General features: G+C 47.7%; 1 protein-coding gene across 6 annotated transcripts in view; it reads left to right on the top strand.

Annotated features, from left to right (window-relative positions):
* LOC135903876 (uncharacterized) overlaps nt 1-22,808 on the top strand; it is a 367,982-nt gene that overhangs the window by 123,157 nt on the left and 222,017 nt on the right. Inside the window, exon 1 of one of the 6 annotated variants that reach the window (XM_070535227.1) lies at nt 2,963-3,290. The exons of 4 other annotated variants lie outside the window; for them this stretch is intronic. In XM_070535227.1, the coding sequence (XP_070391328.1) occupies nt 3,216-3,290 (75 nt within the window). In that variant the 5' untranslated portion in view covers nt 2,963-3,215. Of the gene's footprint in view, nt 1-2,962; nt 3,291-22,808 lie in introns of those variants that run through there. One more of the 6 variants, XM_065434303.2, reaches the window with a different exon arrangement.

Genomic DNA, 22,808 nt, shown 5'->3' with positions numbered 1-22,808 from the left:
TCAGCACTATAGTTACTATGCTTACTATGGTGATACCGTAGTGCTTATCATAGTGATATGAATGCTTGTCGTCTGACGAACGTATGCGCCGATTTCTGTTTACGTGCTCATCTTTCTCCTTTCCTTCCTCTATTTAAATGCTCTCTCTTATTCGCCTTGTGCAGGGTAGCAAACCAGGCTTTCTTTCTCCAATTCGCTACAGTCTTACCTCCGTTTCTATCTTTCTCTCTATCTTTATTGCCACTTTATTGATCTAGTTAACCTCTATTTGATTTTATGTGTTTACATTTTGATGAAAGGCAGAAATGGAGCAGCAGGGATACTTTCAGCCTCAATATCTCGACAGCCGCCGATTTGTAGCACAGAAAAGCTATACTTCTGAACAATTTGGTTTGAACTGTAGAAGATGAAATTGCCTTGGCAGGTTCTGCCAGGAACGCATCATCATCATTAGCCTTGTGCGGGCCGGCGTGACTCCGCAGTTCTATTCTTTCTATTCTTTCTTCTTTATGTCACCATCCACTTCCCCAAGGCGCTGAGTCGTGCTCCCTAAAGTGCTGCAGAGAATAGCGCCTCTTCCTTTTCACACTCACTATCTTACGGCGGCAGTTATAGCACTGTCCCTTCCTTCATGAAGGCGATGACTTGAAGAGACGTCATGGTTCAATCCCTGGTGGGTTAAGCGTTGCGTATTAATGGACCAAACATGGACATAGCGGAGCAGGAAGTGTCCGAGGCGCCAAGGTCTTCCAGGAGCCTGAAAGTCCTACACCTGGCTGGCTTCTCTGGGAGTACACGCGGCGAAGATGTGGCTAAGCAGGCGGTGGAGCCATCGAGTTACCGAGGTCTTCCAGGAACTCAAATGTTCTAAGCCCTCCCTGTACAAAGACCTGGGGTGGTATTCTGTAGCGGTCCACCTAGGGGCCTGTCGATTTCGGCCGCTGCTGATTGGCTGGGGCCGCTCGTTTTCTCCTCGCTCGTACAGCTGCATCACATCAGCAGCGGCCGAAATAGACAGTCCACTACGAGGATTCTTACAGAATAGAGACTGTGCCTTTGCGACCTCGTTTGGGAGAGTGCACGCAGCAGGTAGCCGGAAGGTGCGCCTGCTTACTTCCATGCCACCGCAAGGAGATGCGCCAGCCGCATCAGGTGCGCAGGTAACGGGAGGAAAAGTCAGCTCGAGAGCAACAGCTCTTTCGAGTGATCCGGCCAGGGTAAAAAAAGAAATTATGGGGTTTTACATGCCAAAACCAGTTTCTGATTATGAGGCACGCCGTAGTGGGGGACTCCGGAAATTCCGACCACCTGGGATTCTTTAACGTGCACCTAAATCTAAGTACACGGGCGTTTTCGCATCTCTACCCCATCGAAATGCGGCCACCGTGGCCGAGATTCGATCCCGCGACCTCGTGCTCTGCAGCCAAACACCATAGCCACTGAGCAACCACTGCGGGGATCCGGCCAAGGTAGGCCGTCGGCCAGCACCCATAACGAAAATGATACCTCGACGTAACCACCACCGCTGGCAACTATATCTCTTGCGCTCCCGGAACTTCACCTCGCAGGATTAATCAACACAGCTCACCAGGAGCTCCATCTAACCCCAGTTGGTTGTGTAGAAGTCTGCATACTGCACCGCCGACGGACGCAGCTGCCCCTGTAGGTGGCGTCGATGCCAGGCCCGATGGCGACGCCGGAAGAGGAGCAAGCCGAAGAGGAGCGTTCATCTTTGCCAGCTAGAGGTGCAGTTTGCACGGCGGAGGTCATCCTACAGGCCTAGGCAGAAATCGCTAAATGCAGTGGAACGGGTACCACGGGCTCCTCCGCGACTACGGCCCTCCCCGGAATGCAGCCGAGGCCCTATGGTCGGGCGCCAGCGTGGGGAACGGCGCGGCTCCTAATACCTAGACAGCAGGCCTCAGTCCTAACCATGATGACGATGATGATTGTGATGATTATCTTCATTCCTGGTGCGTAGCCACAAAAGCGGTAGGCCAATAATCAGGCAGCAGCAGGTTGCTTAAGAGAATCCCTATTTGAAGAGCAACGCCAATGTTAAAAAAATAAAATTCCGGAAAACTCGTATATTCGCGATTGAGCAGTCAGACTAACTGAATGAAAAATTAAGGAATAAATAAAGATCAAGGAGAGAATAAGGAGAAGAATGCGAAAGAATGTGGCGAAACATTTTCAGTGAAATGAATATAATGTGACCGGATAAGTAGCATAAATCTACAAAAATTGCAGCGTCCAGCCACGACTCGCGCCTCTGAATGCGCGTTCCTCATATTCCTCTGCCTATCCAGAGCGCTGCCATGTCGCGGATCACGGTGGCAGTTCACACAACCTTAAACTTGGCAATTAAAACTTGTCGATTAGCGGTTTGGTAGCCGACGGCGAAATATAGGCGGACGGTGGCTTTGTTCGCTTAGCCTCTGGGGGAATTTTGCCGCTGCGAATGGTAGCCGAGAACCACGAACTCGCGCTGAGCAACAGAAAGCCGTAAATGCTGATCCACAATGGAACATGCCCGTAAAAAAAGAAAAGGCATGAGGGGAAAAGTAGCGGCACCTTGTCTTTTAAAAAAAAACGATGCGCATTAAAGCACATTTGAGGCAAAGCCGCCAGGTATAAAGGAGAAGACAAAGGAAGAAAGCGAAAAACAAGCGGGATTACGAAAGCGCAACAAGGGAAGCGAAGCGCGATGGGGAGCGGGGCGATGCGCTTCCCTCATTCCTTACCGGCGGCATATTTTTCGCTCGCTCCACTTCGTGGCGCCACCACTGGAACAGGACGCACTGCGCATGCGCAAATGAGGGGGAAAGGGACGGGAAAAGGCAGAGGGAGCATCCCTTTACTCCTCCCCTCCCATTACTTTTCCGGCGGACTGGTGGCGGCTCCGGAGAGGGGCACACGTGCATTCGGAGTTTTGAGCTCAGACGAGTTTACTCGATACGCTCTGGCCGGTCACTCGCAGAGTCGGTCGCCGTCTCGCCTCGCTCGATCGTCGCGCGTCTCCCGCTGTCCGCTGACATTCGCTTAAAACGAGAGAGACATGTCGTTCTTGCGCCTCCGGTGGTTGAGCGCTGCCTGGGGCCCCGAAGGCTGACTTGGTTCCTGCGGCTGTCATCGAAGCAGATTTGAACTCCGTTCGGCAGTTCCACATTGTACGTCGCCCGGCGCGGCCCGGTAGACAGGCGCTTGGCCGGACAATGGCAATCCTCAAGTCGTGCTGCTGTTGGAAAACGCTGCGCAGTGGCAGCGTGGCATGCGGCATCTACACATTGGTGAGTGCTTATCCCATCAACGTATGCGGAATATTGAAAAAAATATCAACGTTGATTATCATAGTGCGTCGGGTACAAATCCTATTACTGCCGCCTAGCGCGTTCGTGCGACATTGCTGAACAATCTAAATAGCCAATTTTGAGGCTGTCACAATTCAACGCTCTTCGCTTAGATAGTGCGAGATTTGCCGACTTGTGCTCGTTTCCGTTCGTTAAGGCCATGTTAACGCAACCTTCTGGGTCTCTAAATTTTCGTTACGGATTCAAAATGTCAAATGAACGATTATGCGCCTAAGTTTCTATTTTCTCAATTGTTCATGTCATTTTTTCATGTACATTTGACAATCAAATGCAGTGGAAGAATGGACGACTACAGTTCCCAACGTTTCCGATATCATCTAAAGAAGTCAAATTAATCCTCGAAAACGTGGCAGTTTTCGTGATTCTAAGATTGTGGGATGGAATTTATTCTGCGATGGATAAGCTATTTTACAGTCGTGGTTAGCATTCTACTTCTCCTATATATCCTTCTTTTGCTGTCTCTGGACTGGAAGAAAACCACTGCATTACTTGGTAGCCGTACATGCGCATAATTCTTGCTGTCCTATTCATCACCTTGTCATTCTTTCGCGTTCTCAGTTTCCCCAACCCTACGTGGAGTAGCAGACTGTGAGACTCAGGTCGACCTCTCATGCCTCTTAAACAGTGTAATAAATTCTTCACATTCGTCTTTAACGCTTTTTTTTTACAACGTGGCACTGCCCATCGTGTATACCCTTGTTCCTCAGCAGCCTTATTTATTTTTCGCTTCTGTAAGCGGCTTGGTTGAAATGCAAACAGAAATTGAAGATGAGAATAAAACTTAATCTCTCGGAGGCAAAAACAACGGTAATTTTTTGTGATATTGCGTCGGCCTGATCCTGATGCCTAAATCGCATAATGACAGCCCAAAGCAGATCACAGTGCGTATCCGTCAGGATGTGGGGTGCATCGGCGAGTGGTACAGAACTGCATACATGGCAAACACAATGGCTATGTTTACTGAATGAGCTTTTTGCATTAGTTTTTAAGGCTTGGGCCCGAGCAAGCCGTCATACGTTCAGTGCTCATGGTACGTCTGGCCATATGCGAGTTCTCACGACTCACCACAATTGCTCCTGCCTCAACAGACAACTCGGAATTCACACCGTGACCTGATTTCCAGTTATGAGACGGCGTATATACCTTCGACAACAGTGTGTTGAGTTATAGGTGGAATTCAGATGGGTAAGTTTAGGTGAGAGAACGGGGAAACAAAAAAGATCAGTCAGTTTTGGTAACAAATACATACTAAGTTTCATTTCACGATGTTCTGCAACTGCGACGGTGGCGTTGCACTGTGGAAATACGCCTATTTTGCCCACTGCAGTATGGTAGATGAAACAAATATCTATCAAACAAACAAATATCCGCGACTGCAGGACATACCGACAGTGAGATTATAAATCTGAACGCGAGGTCTGGGAGGAGTGAAAAGTGCGCCTAAACACCATGCTTAGTTCTCTGGCAAGAACTTATCAGCTCGTCCGCACGTTTCGTTTTGAAACCGCAGTTTGGCAAATAGGTTATGCGGAAATGCGCATTGTTGAGCAAAGCTTATGAAAGAGAAAAATTGTCATCCACCCAACTGTTTCACGAAGCTATAAAGAAAACCCAAATACAGAAAAAAAAGGCTTCAGAATTGAATCAATATTAGTTCTGGTCCGGGATTCTAACCCAGAACCTACGCCTTTCCGGGGCGGCTGTTGGTATTTTTCTTCAAGCGAGCAGTTCAGATCGTAAGAGGTTGAACAACTATGACAATTTTTACAATTGCAGCCGCTTTACCTTACGGCTAAATGTGCTGTCTAAGTAGTACAGAAATACATGGTCTTATAAAGCAGTGTGTGTGTTGGCTTACTGTAAGGTATTCATATTTCTAAAATATAGGGTATACTTCCTGCTACTTGGAAGAAGCCCCGTAGTTTTAATGGAGTGATCATAAACGTAGTAATATTGTCATCCTGTTATACTGACTTGCTTCCTGGGGAGTTACACAGTAAGATTCAGCATCTCTTACGACGTCTGAGTATATTATGCCTACGGCTGCAGTGGCTAATTAAAGCAGCTTAGGCCTCGATTACTGCTGCATAGAGTGTACAGAGCGTAGTGATTGCGTCAGACTACTTCGAGCGGTCGTGTCCAGAGTGCTGACTAAAGACGGGTGGGTTTGTAGCGATGGCGTATGGAGCACGCGAGATATACAGCAGTGCAACTTTTACTCCACCCGAACGAGTCAAGACATTTAATCGTAAATACGCAAGCAATGCAGAATAAGCTTGGAGTGCTTCAACAAAGCGTGCGGCTTATGGGCGCACGAAACACACGCAGGCTGCTGCGTCTACGTCATCATTCAGAATAGCGCAATATAGATGCATGTATTTATGCACAAAAGAGAAATGACTTGCAGAATGTAAATATCACAGGATGCTTTAGACGGCGCGTCCCATCGTAACAAACTTCTATTTTTCAAAACAATTCCACAGGACCAACGACAAACAAAAAATAATAGAAAAGAAGGAGAGAGAGAGAAGAAAAAGAAATAAAAGAAAGTGCACAAAAGAAATATCGAAAGTTCGTTTCGTTTTTGTACACCTTCGTAGAAAAACTGGCGTTTGGTGATCAAATCTGGCAGAGTGGCGTCCTGACGAACCAAATCCTTTGTGCGAGAGCAAGCTACTTAGCGTCTCGATATATTTTCAGGAATGTCGACAATGTTCCGTTTAAGAGGTCGTTGTGCGCGTTATTTTTCTTTTTGTAGGCGTGCTAAGTATTTGTATAGAAGTCCAATGGCCCGATGCTATCACATATGTAAATTTTAGCTCAGCGTTTTATGCCGGAGTCCTTATTCATGTAGCGTAATTCAGTTTTCGCGTACAAATGTTGAATATGCTCTTCGCGGTTTCTCTCGACATGTCCGCTGATTGTGTTTGCGCTCCGTGTGGGCGCAGAGAGAGAAAGACGGCTGAAAGAAAGGAGAGAGGCTGTGCAGGATATCGAACCTCTTAGTTATGCTGGGTTAAGCGACGGGGGACAGAGTTAACGTTCAGTCGCAGAAATGCTGTTTATACTGCCAAATTCGAAGCAGCTTCCCTGGCTGAGAGCGGACGACGAAGAAGGATTTCATTGTTGATGACGGTCATGTGAAAATACATTATTATTGCTTTTCAAGTGCAGACGTTGTAGTCATGATTGGCTGACATCCCTCCCCTCATTCTAGGCGAAAGGAAGTCAATGTTGTTGACCGTCGCATTAAACCGAAGGCGCCACATCTCCAAGAAAAAAGAAAAACAGACATGCGAATCAGTTGAATAGGTGATTTTCTTAGAAAAATATAGACAGACACAGCTTTTGAGAGTGACTGAAATGAAATGACAATGTGCAGGGAGATCAGCGAACATTGTTTAACTGCGCAAACAAACGGACCACAGAGAAAGCATGGAACAAGGACGTGCTGTCTGTGGTCCGTTTGTTCGCGCAGTTAAACAATGTTCGCTAGTATGCACCAACTCCCAAAACAACAAGTTCTTCTAAACTACAGGGAGATCCCAGGTCTCTTCTGGTGGATTCACTCACACAACACTTCATAACGCATTTATGTCCCTTACAATATGTTGATGCCATGTTACTGCCCGCTCAGTGAGATGCTATCTGGTATGTGCTTAGTCTTTATTACTTATCACACGAGGAATCTGCTTGCACACGAAAGAGAGAATATATTTTTTAGTGAGCTTATCGAGCAGAATCTGGTTACTTGGCAAATAAAAATGCGTGAGCCTGAGCATCTAGTTATCCGATCATTATAAGGTTAAAATGAAAGTAATGGGGCATGCTGTTGGTGGAGACAGAGACGAGTGTCGAGTGTGTAGCGAAGTCTAATACGAGTACACCATCCGACCTGTCACGACAAAAGATTGTAAGAAAGAAAAAGGGCTAGAACATTTTCACAGCACATTAAAATTTTTCAGACATCAGACCCGCTTGAAGTTAAATAGCACTACCTAGAATGCGTTGTTTGGCCGGTGCTCTCAGGGGAACCCATTAATTTGACGAGAATACGCCGAGCCGGCTGCGAAACTGCTTTGTTACGCATTGAGATAATTTCTACGAGGACAGATGGCATTCTTTCTCACGTAAGTAGCAGTTTCTAGCTGATCACCAAATAGTGTTCAAAAAACCAACAAGAAAATGTGCGTGAAGTTCTCAGCCGGCGGAACGACCATCCGAGGCGCGAATGGCAAGGATGATGTGCCAAGATGTTTCAAGGTAGCTTGGCACATTATGGAGAAACGGTGAGCGCAATCGCTACCCCCTTCATTACCCCCCTGTTCACTCTTTAAGAACACGCCCAGATGGCCAAAACACGCCCAGATGGCCAAAACACGCCCAAAACCACAGCGCGATTGGCACCCAAAGCCAACCAACGCGCGAACAAAAGAGGCAGCATGTTTCAGTTGCTGCTGGCTGGTGCGACTAATTAAATAAAACATCACTGATGGTACTTCAAGTAATTGAATCTCCACCGCCCCCCCCCCCTTCTCAGAAGCACACTTGGATGACAGGTAACGAATCACTCCTCTGCGAGAAGAGTCCCAAGTCCCAAGTTCCGCAGCGCACTGGCGTGCCCTTGGACAGAAAGTTTTGCACACAGACGTTGCTATTACACGTGACGGTGGGCGCATGGCATGGATCAGCCCTACACACTCGTCAATGCAAGTAAATGAGGAATATACGATGGATGTCTTTGTCTCTACTTGAACTCCAGGCCATGCGCGACGCCACTAAGGCAACCTCCTTATTATCAGACATCACCCACGCCCACATATACACAGATTTCTTGAGTGTCCCGAAACGGCTGAAGCGAGTCAGCAAAGCTACATTGCTTTGTCAGAAGAAACGTAAGCTTCACAATAACTAAACTTACAGTGTTCATGTACACTGGGTACAAGGGTACAGCTCTGACCCTTTAATGGCATGGCAGATAGCAAAGCACGTGACAAATAGTACACGTATCTACTGACATTTCATTTCATTTAATTTATTTACACTCAAGGCCGTACAGGTATTACAGAGAGGAGTGGCAATAGAAAAAAAGTGGTTAATGAGGCAGCACATGGTCGCAGATAGCTGACTTGAACACATCGTGATCTGTGATAGTGACGATGGAGGCGGGAAGGCGATTCCTGTCTTGACTTGTTTTCGGGATGAAGGCTTCGACGTGTACATTGCTTTTACACTGAGACACCCCAACCTTCATTCGATGATCAATACGAAATGACAAAGGGCTCGGAGGCGAAAAAAGTGTCATTTTTAGGTCATTGTTAGTGAAGTACATATTATGAAGCAGGCATAAACGGGAAATTCGACGTCTAGTGGAAAGGAGAGGTAGGTCGAGTTTTTGCTTCGTGCGAGAAACGCTGACTAAACGATATTAGTTAGAAAAGATAAACCTAACTGAGTGGTTGTGAACCGATTCTAAGGACTGTGTTAACGAGCTAGTGTACTGGTCCCATATCGGTGAGGCGTACTCGAGTTTAGAACGCACGAGTGTTTTATATAGTAGCAGTTTCAATGGAACGGGAGCGAGGCAGAAATTCCGCCGAGGAAAACCAAGGGAACTGTTAGATTTGTTGATAACATGGTGGATATGTTTCTGCCATGACAGGTTATTACTGATATGGACGCCGAGATACTTGTAGATGTCTACGAACTGAAGAGGGCAACCATTAAGATCATAGCCCTGAGAAGTGGACTGGCTAATCTTTCGAGATACTCTCATTGCTTTACATTTGTTAATGTTTAGTTTCATAAGCCATGTATCACACCAAGAAGAAATTTTATTTAGGTCGGATTGAAGAACCAAGAAGTCAGACTCATTAGAAATTACGCGGTACAGAACCCAGTCGTCTGCAAAGAGCCTTATGTTAGAAGTAACATAATCAGTCAGGTCATTAATATAAATCTCTTGTGTCCGAAAAATTTAACTTTCTTAGCCCACAAAAGGATCCCTCAAGCGCGTTGGTCGTGCTTTTACGTCCCCGTGGGTGCACTATCTCCCCCACAACTTCACAAGGTTGGAGGATGCTTCCCTGAGGAAGATATCGGCTGAGATAGTGCTCACCCCTGCTGTCGCCTTGAAGTGGAACGACTTCGTCAAAGACGAATGCACCTGCCCCATACGACCCCGTGCAAGACACCGATGTGTACCATCAGTTGAGGATTGGCGAAGGCACTCGAAATATTCGGGAGCCTTTTATGAGACTGTCTGGCCTCCTCAGTGACAGGCATGCTGACTTCAGCAAGTAGAGTCAATATGGTTCAGCAGTTGGATTCAAGATGATTAATTACAGAGGCTTACGGGACTTCCTGGTTGCATTAATATTTATATGGTTTCCTAGCTTTTTTTTCCTTTTTTTGGCTGCACTGTAAGGCGGCACCCCTCGACAAAAAAAAAAAAGTGCCAAGCTGGCTGAGATGAGTCGCTATAGGGCAGCGAGCAAATAAAATCTTCCCCCGGTGACGGTGCTATTCGCGCCAGGGTTATCATCGTATCGGGAGATGACTACGACAGCCGAGGCTAGAAACAGGTGACCAATAGCAAGTCTTGATGGCCAAAAAGCAATATTACACGTTAAATCCCTTCGAAAGTTGGTTGCGGACAGCGACCTAATTAGTTTCCTTTGAATACAGCTTAGTTTATGTTTTGTTAGTAGTTTAATGACTCGATCCCGCCAATTCAGCATTTAGCGCTTGTTCGTGTATTTGGCGACCTATTCCCTGTGCTCCCGTGAAAGCCACTTGTATCCGCTTCAAGCACGACAGCCAAATGAAATTATGTCAGCAAAACGCGTGCAGGTAATGCACTCTGCCTACAATGTTACGCGTAACAAATATAGTCATGCTATCTAGGATGTCTCAACGAAAACTCATCGATTTTTTTAATTGCCTGTGACAGATACCGCAATTTTAGTCCATGAGCTGGTCTACTAAAAAAGGCGGACATTACTAGCACAATAAATTGAAATGCATGATCAAATAAATTAAAGAAAATCCACTAATTAAGGTTTCAGCTAGATACCTTATGGCACATATTGCAATTTACAAAATCTAGCCGGTGAGTTGGCAAGCCGGATCCACTTGAAAATAATTGTGTGGATGACACCATTTAGGAGATGGGCCCTGTCAGACTTGCGGTAAGAATGCACTGTCGTTCCACTTACTTTCTTAACAAAACGTTGTTGTGTGTATTGAAACACAAAAGTAACGGGAACGCCAATGCATTTCTCCGCAAAGTGTCCGGGAATTAATATCTCGAAACAGGCACTGATGTAATCCTGAGAATTAGTTCCAAGTGGATCCGCCTGGTGAATTCCTCGGCTAGAATTTGCAAGTTGCAATATGTGCCGTAACGTAACTAGTTAAAACTTAATTAGTGAATTTCTGTTATTTAGTCGATTATGCATTTTAGTTTTTTGTGCAAGTAATGTCCACCTCTACAAGCAGACCAACTCATAAAATAGAATTGTGCTGTATGCCACAGGCAATTTTTAAACATTTATGAAAGTGTTCGCTGAAACACCCTGTATATGGGCTTGTATTGACAGCAATGAAAGTGTAAGGCTGATTCAAGGCTTGGTGAAGGAAATTTTCTCGCAGCCTGTGCGCGAAGTTGTCTGGACCACTTCATTAAAAAAATGGTTTTGAGAATACTTGAAGCAAACTCTTGAAGTATTGGTCATCGTATTTCTGGCGACAGGCCATTATTGCGTGCACAATATATTCTAATGGTGCAACTAATCTAGTGAGTCTGTAGTATTCTTCACCCTTTCTCTCCTTTTTTTACCTGAAGTTCAGGTTATAGCTAAGATTTCAAAATGGCTTTACTGTTAGGATTTATCACAAACTATCCCGGAGTCTCGCTGGATGTATTGTGTTGTTGCCGTCAGTGTCAGAGTGACCGGAAGAATCTCGATGTGGAGAGTGACACTTAGCGAAGTTTATCAAAATGTTTCGTCAATGGTAAGGAAATAAAAAAAAAATCGAGAACACCTAAGCACTTCTCAGAAGTTGTGAGTGCCATTAATGTCCAACTGAACGCCGCTGAGCGGTCCTTGGATTTATCAACTCCTCGCGGGCAAGCAAGCGCGTGGAGACACTTGGTCAACGCACCCGAGATAGCAGGAGACCGATGCATTTCGATCCGTGACGTCATGCTCATTTGCCCGACTCTCATAGAATCTAACGGGGAAGCTCCCGAGTAAGCCGCGGTGATTTTGACCTCCCCGCTTTCGTCATGCCGGCCGTGGCAATAGAAATGTTGGTCCAAGTAGCATGTCATAAAGGAGAGTGCACAGAACTGCTATGACTTAGCCCAGTGAATAAGGCACCCGACTTCTGAGATAAGGCTCGTATGTTCGAAACTCGCTACCGCCAACGTTTTTCCTTTCGAATGTATACTGCTTTTATACATTAACTCATTTATAGCGATTGCCGAGGCCAAGTTAGAACAAAGGCGACAGCTTGCGCGGACGTGGAATGCGCAAATAACAGAGGCTTCCTAGAGCGAGAGCGAGTGTGATGTGGCGTCGCGGTAACGCACTCTACCCTCACGCAAGACCTGATGCGCAGGTGTTCCCTTTCGCCCGCTCTGCTCTATCGAGATGTGCACGTGACGTGGCGTTTCAACCAATGATAATTTAGGTGCCGTTTCGTTGCCACCAACGCCGGCTTTTTCGCTCAATTGGCCATACGATGCTTTTCCATGAAAAAAATGCAGCAGATCCAACGATTTTCAATCTATATATAGCGAAGATTTGCCTGAGTGCATGAATAGTCGAAACACGCACGCACGCACGCATGCAGGCACACAAATAATACCGAGCTGTCTGTTCAGCGAAGTTGCTGACTACTAGCGAGTACGATGGACGCCTTGAACGCATCATGGTTTCAGAGGCAGCATGCGTATGCGTACTTAGCGCAACTCGAATCTATGCTACCCGCAAGAAGCGTTTACTTCCTCACAACCATGCAGCCGCGGTGATGATATGATAGTGATCTATAGAATTAAATGACGCTTAATTTTGCAACCTTTGAGGGAGCATGGTGAAGTGCCATCAGGGGAGAGGTAAAGGGAAGCAAAAGTGGATAAAGGGGGAGAGAGGATGAGGAGCATCGTAAAAATAGAGAGGGTGTTGGTTTAGTAGACTCCACCATGTACAGAAGAGGACAGGTGGTCGTCGTCAGCAAAGGGCCAGCGTTGTAGTGGGCGCTCACAAGGTGACGATCCGAGTTGAATCTACAAACTCCAACAGGCTTCGCAGCGCAGGGAGCTAGAGACGCACATGGAATAGCAGGTCTCTGTGGCCGTTGGAAGGCTGTGGCGTCTGTAGGTGGTGATGACTGTAGAACGTTCCACGGATGCGCGAAGGCGAGCTTCCTGGTTCTTTATTTTTTTCTTTCCCTCGCATGGCTGACACCGCCACTGCCGCGGATGCGCGGAGACCAGAGCCATCTGGCGGTGATGCAAGGAACCCAGCGGTGGTGAAGCGCCTTTTCGGCTATGATTGGTTCGCTTATACAGCGACTGAACAGCCACGCAGCGCTTTATTGTCACGCAAACCCGGCGATGTTCGCAAAATCAGCTTCATCCGAAGACAGAAGCATTGAAAGCGATAGCAAGGTTTAGCGTTGCGCTGAATTTCCTCGGACGGTATGTGTTCAAGGAATACGCACCGGCGACATGTTGGCGGCGACACAGCAAGCGAAGCAACTGCTTCTGCGCAGTAGAAAGAGCGTCTTGGCAGCTTTCAGGCGTCTCACCTCAATTGTTCACGGACGGAAACAGGAAAACTGTCAGCATCTGTAGCTCGTAGTGTACTTACTGTCCGTTCCTCTCCGGCCTTCGTGTGGGCTGTAGTCTGTAGACGCAGCTGCTGGGCGGGAATGTTACTGTTTGATCCGGAGCATACCACCATCAGCTGCCATATATATATATATATATATATATATATATATATATATATATATATATATATATATATATATATATATATATATATATATATATATATATATATATATATATATATATATATATATATCTTCTTTGTTGTATAAGGAAGTTCTGACACCTTTCGTGAGTTATGTAGGGGTCTGTTCGGCCACTGCCTGAAATCAACCTGTTTTACGAACGCCGTGCTATATTTGGTGCCATTTCGTCGCCGCACACGAACTTTCAAAATACTTCACATTAAGCGAGCTTTTATGTGCTGGCTCTGCCGACGTCGGCGTCTGGTCACGCGTTTCAACGGCCTGGTATGCTGGCTGCGTTGCTGGCTCCTTGATAGCGCGTAACGGGCGCCATCGTCCGGCTGCGCGTTCTTACCGACACATGCCGACACTCTGGTCACACAGCCGCATCGGCGCTCCAAAGTAGGCTGGGTTAATGCCCCTCAACAAAATAAAGGTAGCGCCATCTCCCCTCCTCCGCCTGCGCTGGCGTTGGCGTGTCGGTATACGCTCTCCGAATAAAATGCTGTCGCGGCGTGTCGGTCGCGCTTTTGATGGCGTATTTTGATCGTAATTTTTATGCGAAGCATACTAGCCGCACAACCACGCTCTTCCTTGCTGCGTCGCGCGCGGCCGCGTAGCTACCATACGACGTCATAACAGCTGCAAAAGCGGAGGCTCAACTCGTGCGCTCGCTTGCGGCCGCGTAGCTACATAGCCTGCAGGTCTCAGCTCGTGCGCTCGCCTGCATGAGTTGTTTCTTCGTCTAGCCGAACCAAATATAGCCAAGCAACAGCAGTTCACCGGGCTAAACAGTGGTTCAACAACTAAAAATAAAGACTATTATGCTTCGCATCCTGGGCTTAACCTTAGCTAAGCCACAGCCATTTTTTTTCTACGTTGTATCGTGACTGGCTGCCGAAACATCAATTGTCTGAATGTCGTTGCGCTTGGTTGGTTCGGTTGGCTTTACTTATTCGTGCTGCCCCTCTCGTTTCAGCGCCAACGAAGAGGCGAGAACACAGCGTTTCAGCAGCATCTCTGCAACGCCGCACTTGGCCACTTTCGCAGATCGCTTTTCGAGATACGGGTGCTAAGTAAGCGTCGAGAACACAGAGTCCGAAGCTATATCAGCAGTCGGCACTCTTTGTTGGCATCGCAGATCGCTTTCAAGGTACGGTTGCCACACCGTCACCGCTTCGTAACGTACGACAATACACTCAAAAAGGTGCTGTTCGCATACATTGAGGCCAAACAAAGACAACGGCCTGGAATGTTTGACTCAGTCGACAAAAAGCACGTGCGTTTTACGATGACTTGATTTAAGTCAGCCACGAAAGTTGCAAATAAAGGCAGCGCGAACATGAGGCACTTAGGAGAGCGAGAAACTAACGAAGCCGCACACAGCAAATGGCAGCATATGCGATTAGTGATGAGCGAAGAATAACTCACTTACCTCACAGAGCCGGGATCATTGCGTTGGATTGAAATCAACGCGGCTGATTCTTTGAAGCCAGACCTTCCTCCGCGCCTCGTCTCGCTTCGCAGGTGGAATCCGGAAGAGTCGCTTGCCGTTAGTTTCACGCGTGGTGCATCCGAAGGCACAGCAACACGGCATCGCGAACACGAAATTACGCTACAAAAGCACAGAGGAGGCGCGAAACGTGGCGTCTGCGTGGCCGAGAATGCAACTATACGGCTGAGACATTCGCTCCCATTGCAGCACGCCTGACGTGGCAGGCCGCACCTTTTTTTTTCATCCAGCGGCCGTGGTACCGCTATGCCTACGGAACCAAAAACAAGCAAGAAAAGAAGCGCATGACGGCATTCGGCCAATGGAAGGGCTGAGCGTCGAGGGAACGCGCAGGGGAGAAGGACAGTGGCAATCTTCAAAGGATGGTGCTACTTTCGTTTTTTATTGAGGGGTTTTAGGCTGGCCTCTCCTGTGGCGCGCGAAGTAGGGGAGTCAGGCGAGGGAGGAGGGGCGTTCTTCTTAAGTGGCTGCTTCTATGTCCTCCTCGCTCACCGCTCCGTACAGAGCGGAGACAACCGCGGCGTCTACTACGGCGTTGGTCACGCGAATCACGGACACCATAGCAGCCGCCTTTGACGGATGCCGTAGGGATGCGTTGCCGGCACCCGTGTGTCTTGAAAGCTATCGACGACGTGGCCAAAGTGCGCGCTTGCGCGGGCCTCATCTTAAAAGCGATCTGCGATGTTTGCAGAGTGCGTGTAGTGCCGGTAGCTTCGTATGCGCTGTGCTTTCGACGTTCCGTACGCGTCGAAGTGATAGCCGAATTCGAATTTATTTTTTACGTTCATTTATTTATAGCGATTGGTCTTAGTAGAGAGGCCGACGGACAGATGGGCGGATTTCTTCGTTGCGTAGGCATATAAATGTTTGCGCATTTAAAATTATTATGAGTTTGCTCCTTAAAATTGTTGCGAGTTAGCGCCATGTCTGTACCATTTGTTTTTCTCGTGTCCTCTTCCGTAACGCGCTATGTAATGTGTGTTGCAGGCTTTCTGTAATGCCGACCGCTGGCATTCATCGTCGCAGCATGAAAACTGCTGTGGAATTCTCCTCAACAGTTTCGTTGCTAAGGTGCTTCAACCTTTCGTTTTTCCTTCTGTCGTAGCTCTCTCATTGTTTTAGCATGCACGAACTTAGGTACCCTTATAGTTGTTACAAACAGAAACGGAATGCGATAAAGACAGTCAATATTACGTTTCTTTGATGAAGGCGGGAAAATACAGAACGTATTCTATCGTATATCATTTGAAGAAACAATAATGTATGTAAAAGAATGACAGGTAGTGACCGATGCCCTGCAGCGAGCTGGAGATAGCAGCTGCAACGCCGAGCAGCGAACGAGATCTGCTATTGTATCAGGCTACGTCTCGCAAACAAAGTACGCGCGTAAATTCAAGACAGGTTCTTGCTGTGACGTGTTCCTTTCGTGTACGCGTCTCGTTTCTGTATTATGTAGGTACGTGCAATACCGCGCGTTGCTCGGACACCATAAACACACCTGTGCAGAATGATCGCGTGATGGTCTTTCTCAGGTCGCTATGGCGCCCATGTTCTTGTGGGAGAATATTACGGTTCACGAAAATTCTTCGCAGATAAGCAGTTCTTGCTAGTACTGGGAAAGCTTTTGTGAAGCTAGACGAGTGCCTTGTTCATTGCAACGTGAGTGTACAGCTAGTAGCACACGAAATGTTTCAATACCTTTCGGAAAGATACTCTACAAACTCTACTCTACAAACTTACACATTCAAAGCAACCGGCTCAACACATATACCCTACATACACTCCACACTACAGCCGATCACACCCTGCGCCTTCTAGGGCGAGTCTCCAATAAACATGGCGGACTAAAGGAGGCGGAACTTCTCCGCTTGATTCAGGCCTTCGTTATCAGTAAGATTACATTCGCAACACCATATCTACATTTCCTTAAATCAGAATCAGATAAGATCGACACTCTTTTACGCAAAATATATAAATTCGCTCTGGGAGTCCCCATACGTACCTCCACTGATAAGCTAATGCTTACTGGAACTTTCAACACACTTACTGAACTCACAGAAGCCCACCTCACATCCCAATATAGCAGACTTTCTAACACCGCAACAGGTCGACACATTCTACAAACCCTTTCTATCACTCCGGCACCCATCATCAAGACTAAATACACCATTCCACATCACATACACGAGAACCTCTGCATCCCCCCACTTCCTAAAAACATGCACCCTGAGCATCACAAACAGCGCAGGAGGCAACGAGCAAAGGCTCTCCAAAAACAATTCGCCACCTCTAAAGACGTGCTCTATGTCGATGCCGCCGAATATGGGAACAGAAATCATTACGCAATATCAGTCATAAACTCTCACGGCCAGGTCGCTGCGGCCGCTTCCATTCCTGGCTCTTCCTCGGAGGAGGCGGAGGAAGCGGCCATAGCCCTGGCCCTCACAATTCCAAATTCATCAGTTATCGTTAGCGACTCCAAAGCAGCCATACATAACTTCGGAGCGGGTAGGGTCTCTAAGCCAGCCCTTTCTCTCCTCTTGGCCCATCCTTTACACCAAACTGTGGCATTAATCTGGACTCCCGCGCATGCGGGCCTTGCCGAAAACGAGGCGGCTCATGCCAGTGCCCGAGGATTTACTGTCCGGGCTCAGGCATCAGATGTGTCGGACCTCGCCACGGAGGAGGCACCGTTTACAGCGCGGGATCGACTTATTACTTACCACGACATCTGCACCCACTACCGATTAGACCGCTTAACCTTTCCGCCACTCATGGGCAAATCCCCGCGTAGGTGTGAAGTTCTGTGGCGACAGCTGCAGACTCGCACCTTTCCGTCCCCTTACCTCCTCCACCGCATTTATCCCGCCATTTACCTTTCTCCCTCTTGTAAATTCTGTGTCTCTCCCAAAGCAGACTTAAACCACATCATGTGGGGGTGCCCTAAGCACCCCCTTCCCCCTTTCCTCAAGCAGTTAATATCTAGTGAGGAGCAGTGGGAGGCTGCCTTGCGCAGCTCCAGGCCCGATCTTCAGGAGGCCATCCTGGAGTGGGCTGAGAGGATAAAGGAGGCCTACTTCAAGTAGTTCCTCCCCCACCCTCTATTCCATTGCCCCCTTCCCTTTAAAGAGGGATAAATAAAGTTTTTTCATCATCATCATCTACAAACATATGTGTGTGGCTTCGTTGCCTAGGTATATAAATGTTGATTGCGTAGCGAATGCCGATGCACTAGCTTGGTGCGTGCTTTCGCTGCCTCTCTTCATTAATTTCTCTCTCTGTCCACCCATTACGATTACTCAAAGGGGGTAGTTGACCCAGCGCATTCAAGGTGAACTTCAATGCCTTTGTTGTTTATTCTTCTGTATAACTTGGTGCTCCCTTGTTAAAAAGATAAGGGCGTTAGAAGCAAACTTCTACAAGTGAATTGTCGACCAGCATTCCTACGAAAGCCTATTCTAAGTTTTTACGCCTGAAGCCCAATTTAGCTTTGTTGAGTGCCTAAAATTTACGCTCAGCCAATGCAAGACTTCCCCTTCAGCCAAGCTTAGGTCGGGGCAGTTATTCGCTCAATCGTATTATTTTGTCAATGCAGATGAGTTGGACAAGCGAGAAGTAGCGAAGTAATGGTCCGGCGACTCCGTATATGGCGCGTATATCTTCGTATATGCGGTTAAGCAAGCTATTAGATGCTTGGCATCTTGCGAAGAAAAGAATATACAAAAAAAAGAGGCTTCAGATCGAGGCTCTTGAATTTCGGATGGGAAAAGCGCCAGGCTCGGCGCAGGTGCCTGAAATATTGCTTTTGTACACACGGAAGAGCAACCGTGCGAAAGCAAGCATTTGCGCCCAGAGGAGAGGTTGTACACATTTAGAATCTCATTTCGTGGTAGCATCCACTTTAGTCTTTTTGAGGTTGGCATGAAAAATGTTCCACAGCACACGGAATTCGATCCCCACGCGGGGACTCATAAATGTTTCATGAATGCGCTGTTTTGAATTTTGATACATCTTTTCTAACACGCACCGTGGATGCGCGTCAGTGGAAGCGCGGATGTGATTAGGGCTGTGTGAAAATGGGCTGTCTTTGGCAGCGTCTTTTGAATAATCAGGCTATTGCCCTTTTCTTTTGGCCGTGTAAAGATTGATGTTTGAAACTCTTGCCGTGTAGCGCGCGTGCACACACACACACACACAAACACACACACACACACACACACACACACACACACACACGCACGCACGCACGCACGCACGCGCACACGCACACGCACACGCACACGCACGCACACACGCACACACAGACACACACACACACACACCAACACACACGCACGCACACACGCACGCACGCACACACATAGACTTTAGGTATAAATTATGCTTTAGCACACTGTCTGGGCAGTTGAGTCATTGAATTCTGCTATGTTTTAGAGCACACAATGTTTTCATTCAGATCTTGTCTCGGCTAGGGTCTGTGTTCCTTTTGAAGTCAAAGAACGCGGCTCTGATTTCTGATTCTCCGGATTCTCCGCTCCCTGATATTCTTTATCTGCTGCCGGGAATGCGGGGCCTATATAGATTTCTTTAAGTCTGTCGATGAGCTGATCATCGGTTCCGTGAAATTTGTATCTTGTCTTGATTTACCCTATGTTGGCGTGAGTTTTGGTGTTGGTGGGGTCTACGAGGTGGCGCAGCATCTGCCACGTGTTGGGATGGCTGATATTCTTCTCTAGCTCGTCGCATTTTTGATCCTACCTTTTCTGTTCTAGTCTGAATGCGCAGCTCTTTATTTCTTTGTTGTGCTCGGCTATTTTCTTCCTTAGGTTCTGGTTCCATTCCTGGCGCTTTAGCTTAATCTCGAGGGTTGTTTTTCGGTTCCACATATTTCTGAGCTTGTTGTCTAATCTGAATGGGAAAACATCTCCCTTCACCGTGTCAGTGGCCTTATACGACGACTCTATAGTTCACCTTACAGCTTATCTGAACAAGGTGTGAGAATCCGAGAAAGTCTATAAAGACTGGAAACACGCCAACATCATTTTAATCTATAAGAAGGGCAAAATCCCTGGTATAGAAAAACTCGGGCCAATTTCACTGACCTCCTGTCTAGGCAAACTAATGGAGAAGGTAATTCAGACGCGACTAACTCGATTCGCGGAAGTAAACAGCATCCAGCCTCACGACATGGTAGGTTTCAGACCTCACCTTAGCGCTCAAGATGACATGCTAAGGCTCCAACACGATATTATAGACAAACGAAAGACCAAAATTATGAGAGTAATATTGGGTACAGACTTAACCAAAGCGTTTGATAATGTCAGCCACTCGGCCATCCTCGACGGCTTGTCAGATGTTACCATAGGGAAGAGGACCTTCGACTACGTAAAATCTTTTCCCAAAGACAGAACAGCGACCCTGCACATGCAGAGCCTCAGCTTGGAAGAGATTAAATTAGGAAACAGGGGCGCCCCGAAAGGAGCCATCCTATCCCCCTACCTATTTAGTTTAGTTATGAAAGACCTCCCGCGCAAGTTAGCAAGGATCGAAGGACTAAAAACGAGCATCTACGCAGACTACGTAAACGTTTGGCTCAATGAGGGCAGTGATGCGTCTATCGAAGAACGGCTCCAGCGGGCAGCCGACATCATAGACTTCCATGACAACAGTAAAGGGCTGAGCTGCTCATCATCAGGCCCAGGACGAGGACAAACAACGCATCTCCTCCCAGAATCTCCAAATTCCGCAAGCAGATGAGATCCGAATTCTGGGCATGCTCATAAGCAAAACCGGAAACAACCACACGACTATAGCTAAGCTAGACGCGCACGCGAACCAAGTGGTAAGCATCATTAGAAGAATCTCGGCCAGAGGCAGAAGACAAAAGGAGAAGAACGAGTTAAGGATGGTCCAGGCCTTCATCTTGAGTCGGATGTGCTACTCAACCCCATTTCTTAACATAAAAAAAGCAGAAAGAAACAAGCTAGACGTAATACTAAGGAAACGCATGAAACGCGCACTGGCACCACCAATTTCGACCTCAACTGAGGCGCTAGAGGGAATAGCGGTGCATAACACGAAGCGGCAAACCGCTTCGTCTACTAACCACTGCCCCTTAGGATGACATCGGGCTCCTTGAACGCTGTTGCGTTCTTCAGGGTAGCGTACCCCACCGCTGCCGTGTTGTTGCGACGCCTGTTCCTCGAAGCTCGACCGACGTTGGGTAGCATGGCGTTGTCGGCGGGCTGCAGGCATGCAGTAGACCATGGCGATCCAGCAGGGACGAGACCATTTCTATTGCGAAACTTGCACTGTTTATTCAATGGCTGGTGAAAGATGTAAAAGAAGACAATGAAGGGAAAAGTACAGTGCGGGGCCTTTTAAGTAGGCCCACTAAAATCGTAGACGAGATCTTGCTCACGTCAACATCACCTGACAGGCACCGAGTCTGTTTGTGGATGGGAGATGGCACGGGCCCGCCTCCGCAGGTGGCAACCAGCAGGTCCGGGATCGTAGGCGCTTATCCTTTCTTCTAGGCGACGTTGATTTGCGGTAAGCGTTCTCCCTTAGAGTTGGACAGTTCGTGGAACGGACTGTTCTAAAGTCGCACACACACAAAGGGGCCTGGAAGCACTGCGGGGCCCCGCCAGCCAGACGGGCAACCTCTCGAGACAACCACAGCAAATTAGGAATCCATTCTTCGTTTCGCTTAGGCATGCACACACACACGAATGGGCCTGTAAGTACTGCGGTGCACCAGCCAGACCGGTAACCACTCGAGACAGCCGCAGCAAATTAGGAATCCACCTTCCGTTTTCGATGAGGTATGGTGGTTGAGCATCTTTTTTGCCCGGGGTGTTACACGCCAACCGTAACAATGCCTACGAGTGGTACCGGAGCTCTGGGGTGCGATCTTGTACGCGTTCCAAAATAGAACGGAGGCGGTCCGTTCTATCGAGCCGCACACAGTTGGTCAGTTTGAACGGTGACGAACGCCATGACGTCAATTGTGAAGTGATATCTGCTGTCAATCATTTCGTGTTGTCTGCTATCGGACGAACGCAATGGAACGGACCGCCAATTTCGCGACGGAAAGAACGGACCGCCTCCGTTCGAGTTTGGAACGCGTACAAGATCGCACCCCAACTGGTGTCGCCTCTTACGGTCAATAAATTTTTTCACACACACGCACACTTCATTCACTTTAACTAAAGTCATCATTCAATTAAGTTTTCTTTTGATGCGGAAACGTCAACTGGCCCATTGAGCGAAAAAGCCATGGTCTGTCGTCTGGAGCCGCGAAACGGCACCTAAATTCTCATTGGTGCGACGCCACGTCACGAGAGCGCCGCGACGGAGCAGAACGGGCGAAAGGGAACACCTGCTGCCGCGACAGAGCGGCAGGTGTTGCGTGAGGTGAGAGGGTATCGCCGCGACGTCACCTAACCCTCGCTCTCGGAAGCGGACGCGCGGTACGTCTCCTTCTCTCTCACCTCCACTGGGCTTAGCTGCTGCGCGCGCCTGCCGGCCTTGATCGCCGCTGCTACTTCTTCGGTCTCTCGACGCGCAGGCCTTCGGTGGCATGCGGTGTTGGCACCGCAAGCCGCTGCTGCTTGCTTGTTCGGGCAGCACGTACCGTTATGGCACATTAGTCACAGCGCAAAACTCAAAGAACCGCTCAGCGGCGTTCAATTGGACATTAATGCTTTCGCATTCACAACTCGTAAGAAGTGCTTAGTGGTTCTCGAATTGTTTTCTATGGTAGATCTTGCGAATGTCTTTATTTAAACGACATCAGCTTTCCTATATGGCAATGACTTTATGCAAAATACTATTGCTTGAGTTTTTCTTATTTCTGCAAAAATTACAACAAGGAAAGCAGGCAGGCCCACGTTAAT

This window comes from Dermacentor albipictus, chromosome 3, assembly GCF_038994185.2.
Source record: "Dermacentor albipictus isolate Rhodes 1998 colony chromosome 3, USDA_Dalb.pri_finalv2, whole genome shotgun sequence".
NCBI lineage: Eukaryota > Metazoa > Arthropoda > Arachnida > Ixodida > Ixodidae > Dermacentor > Dermacentor albipictus.
The sequence above is the reverse complement of the archived record's forward strand: the minus strand, read 5'-3'. Positions and strand labels throughout refer to the sequence as shown.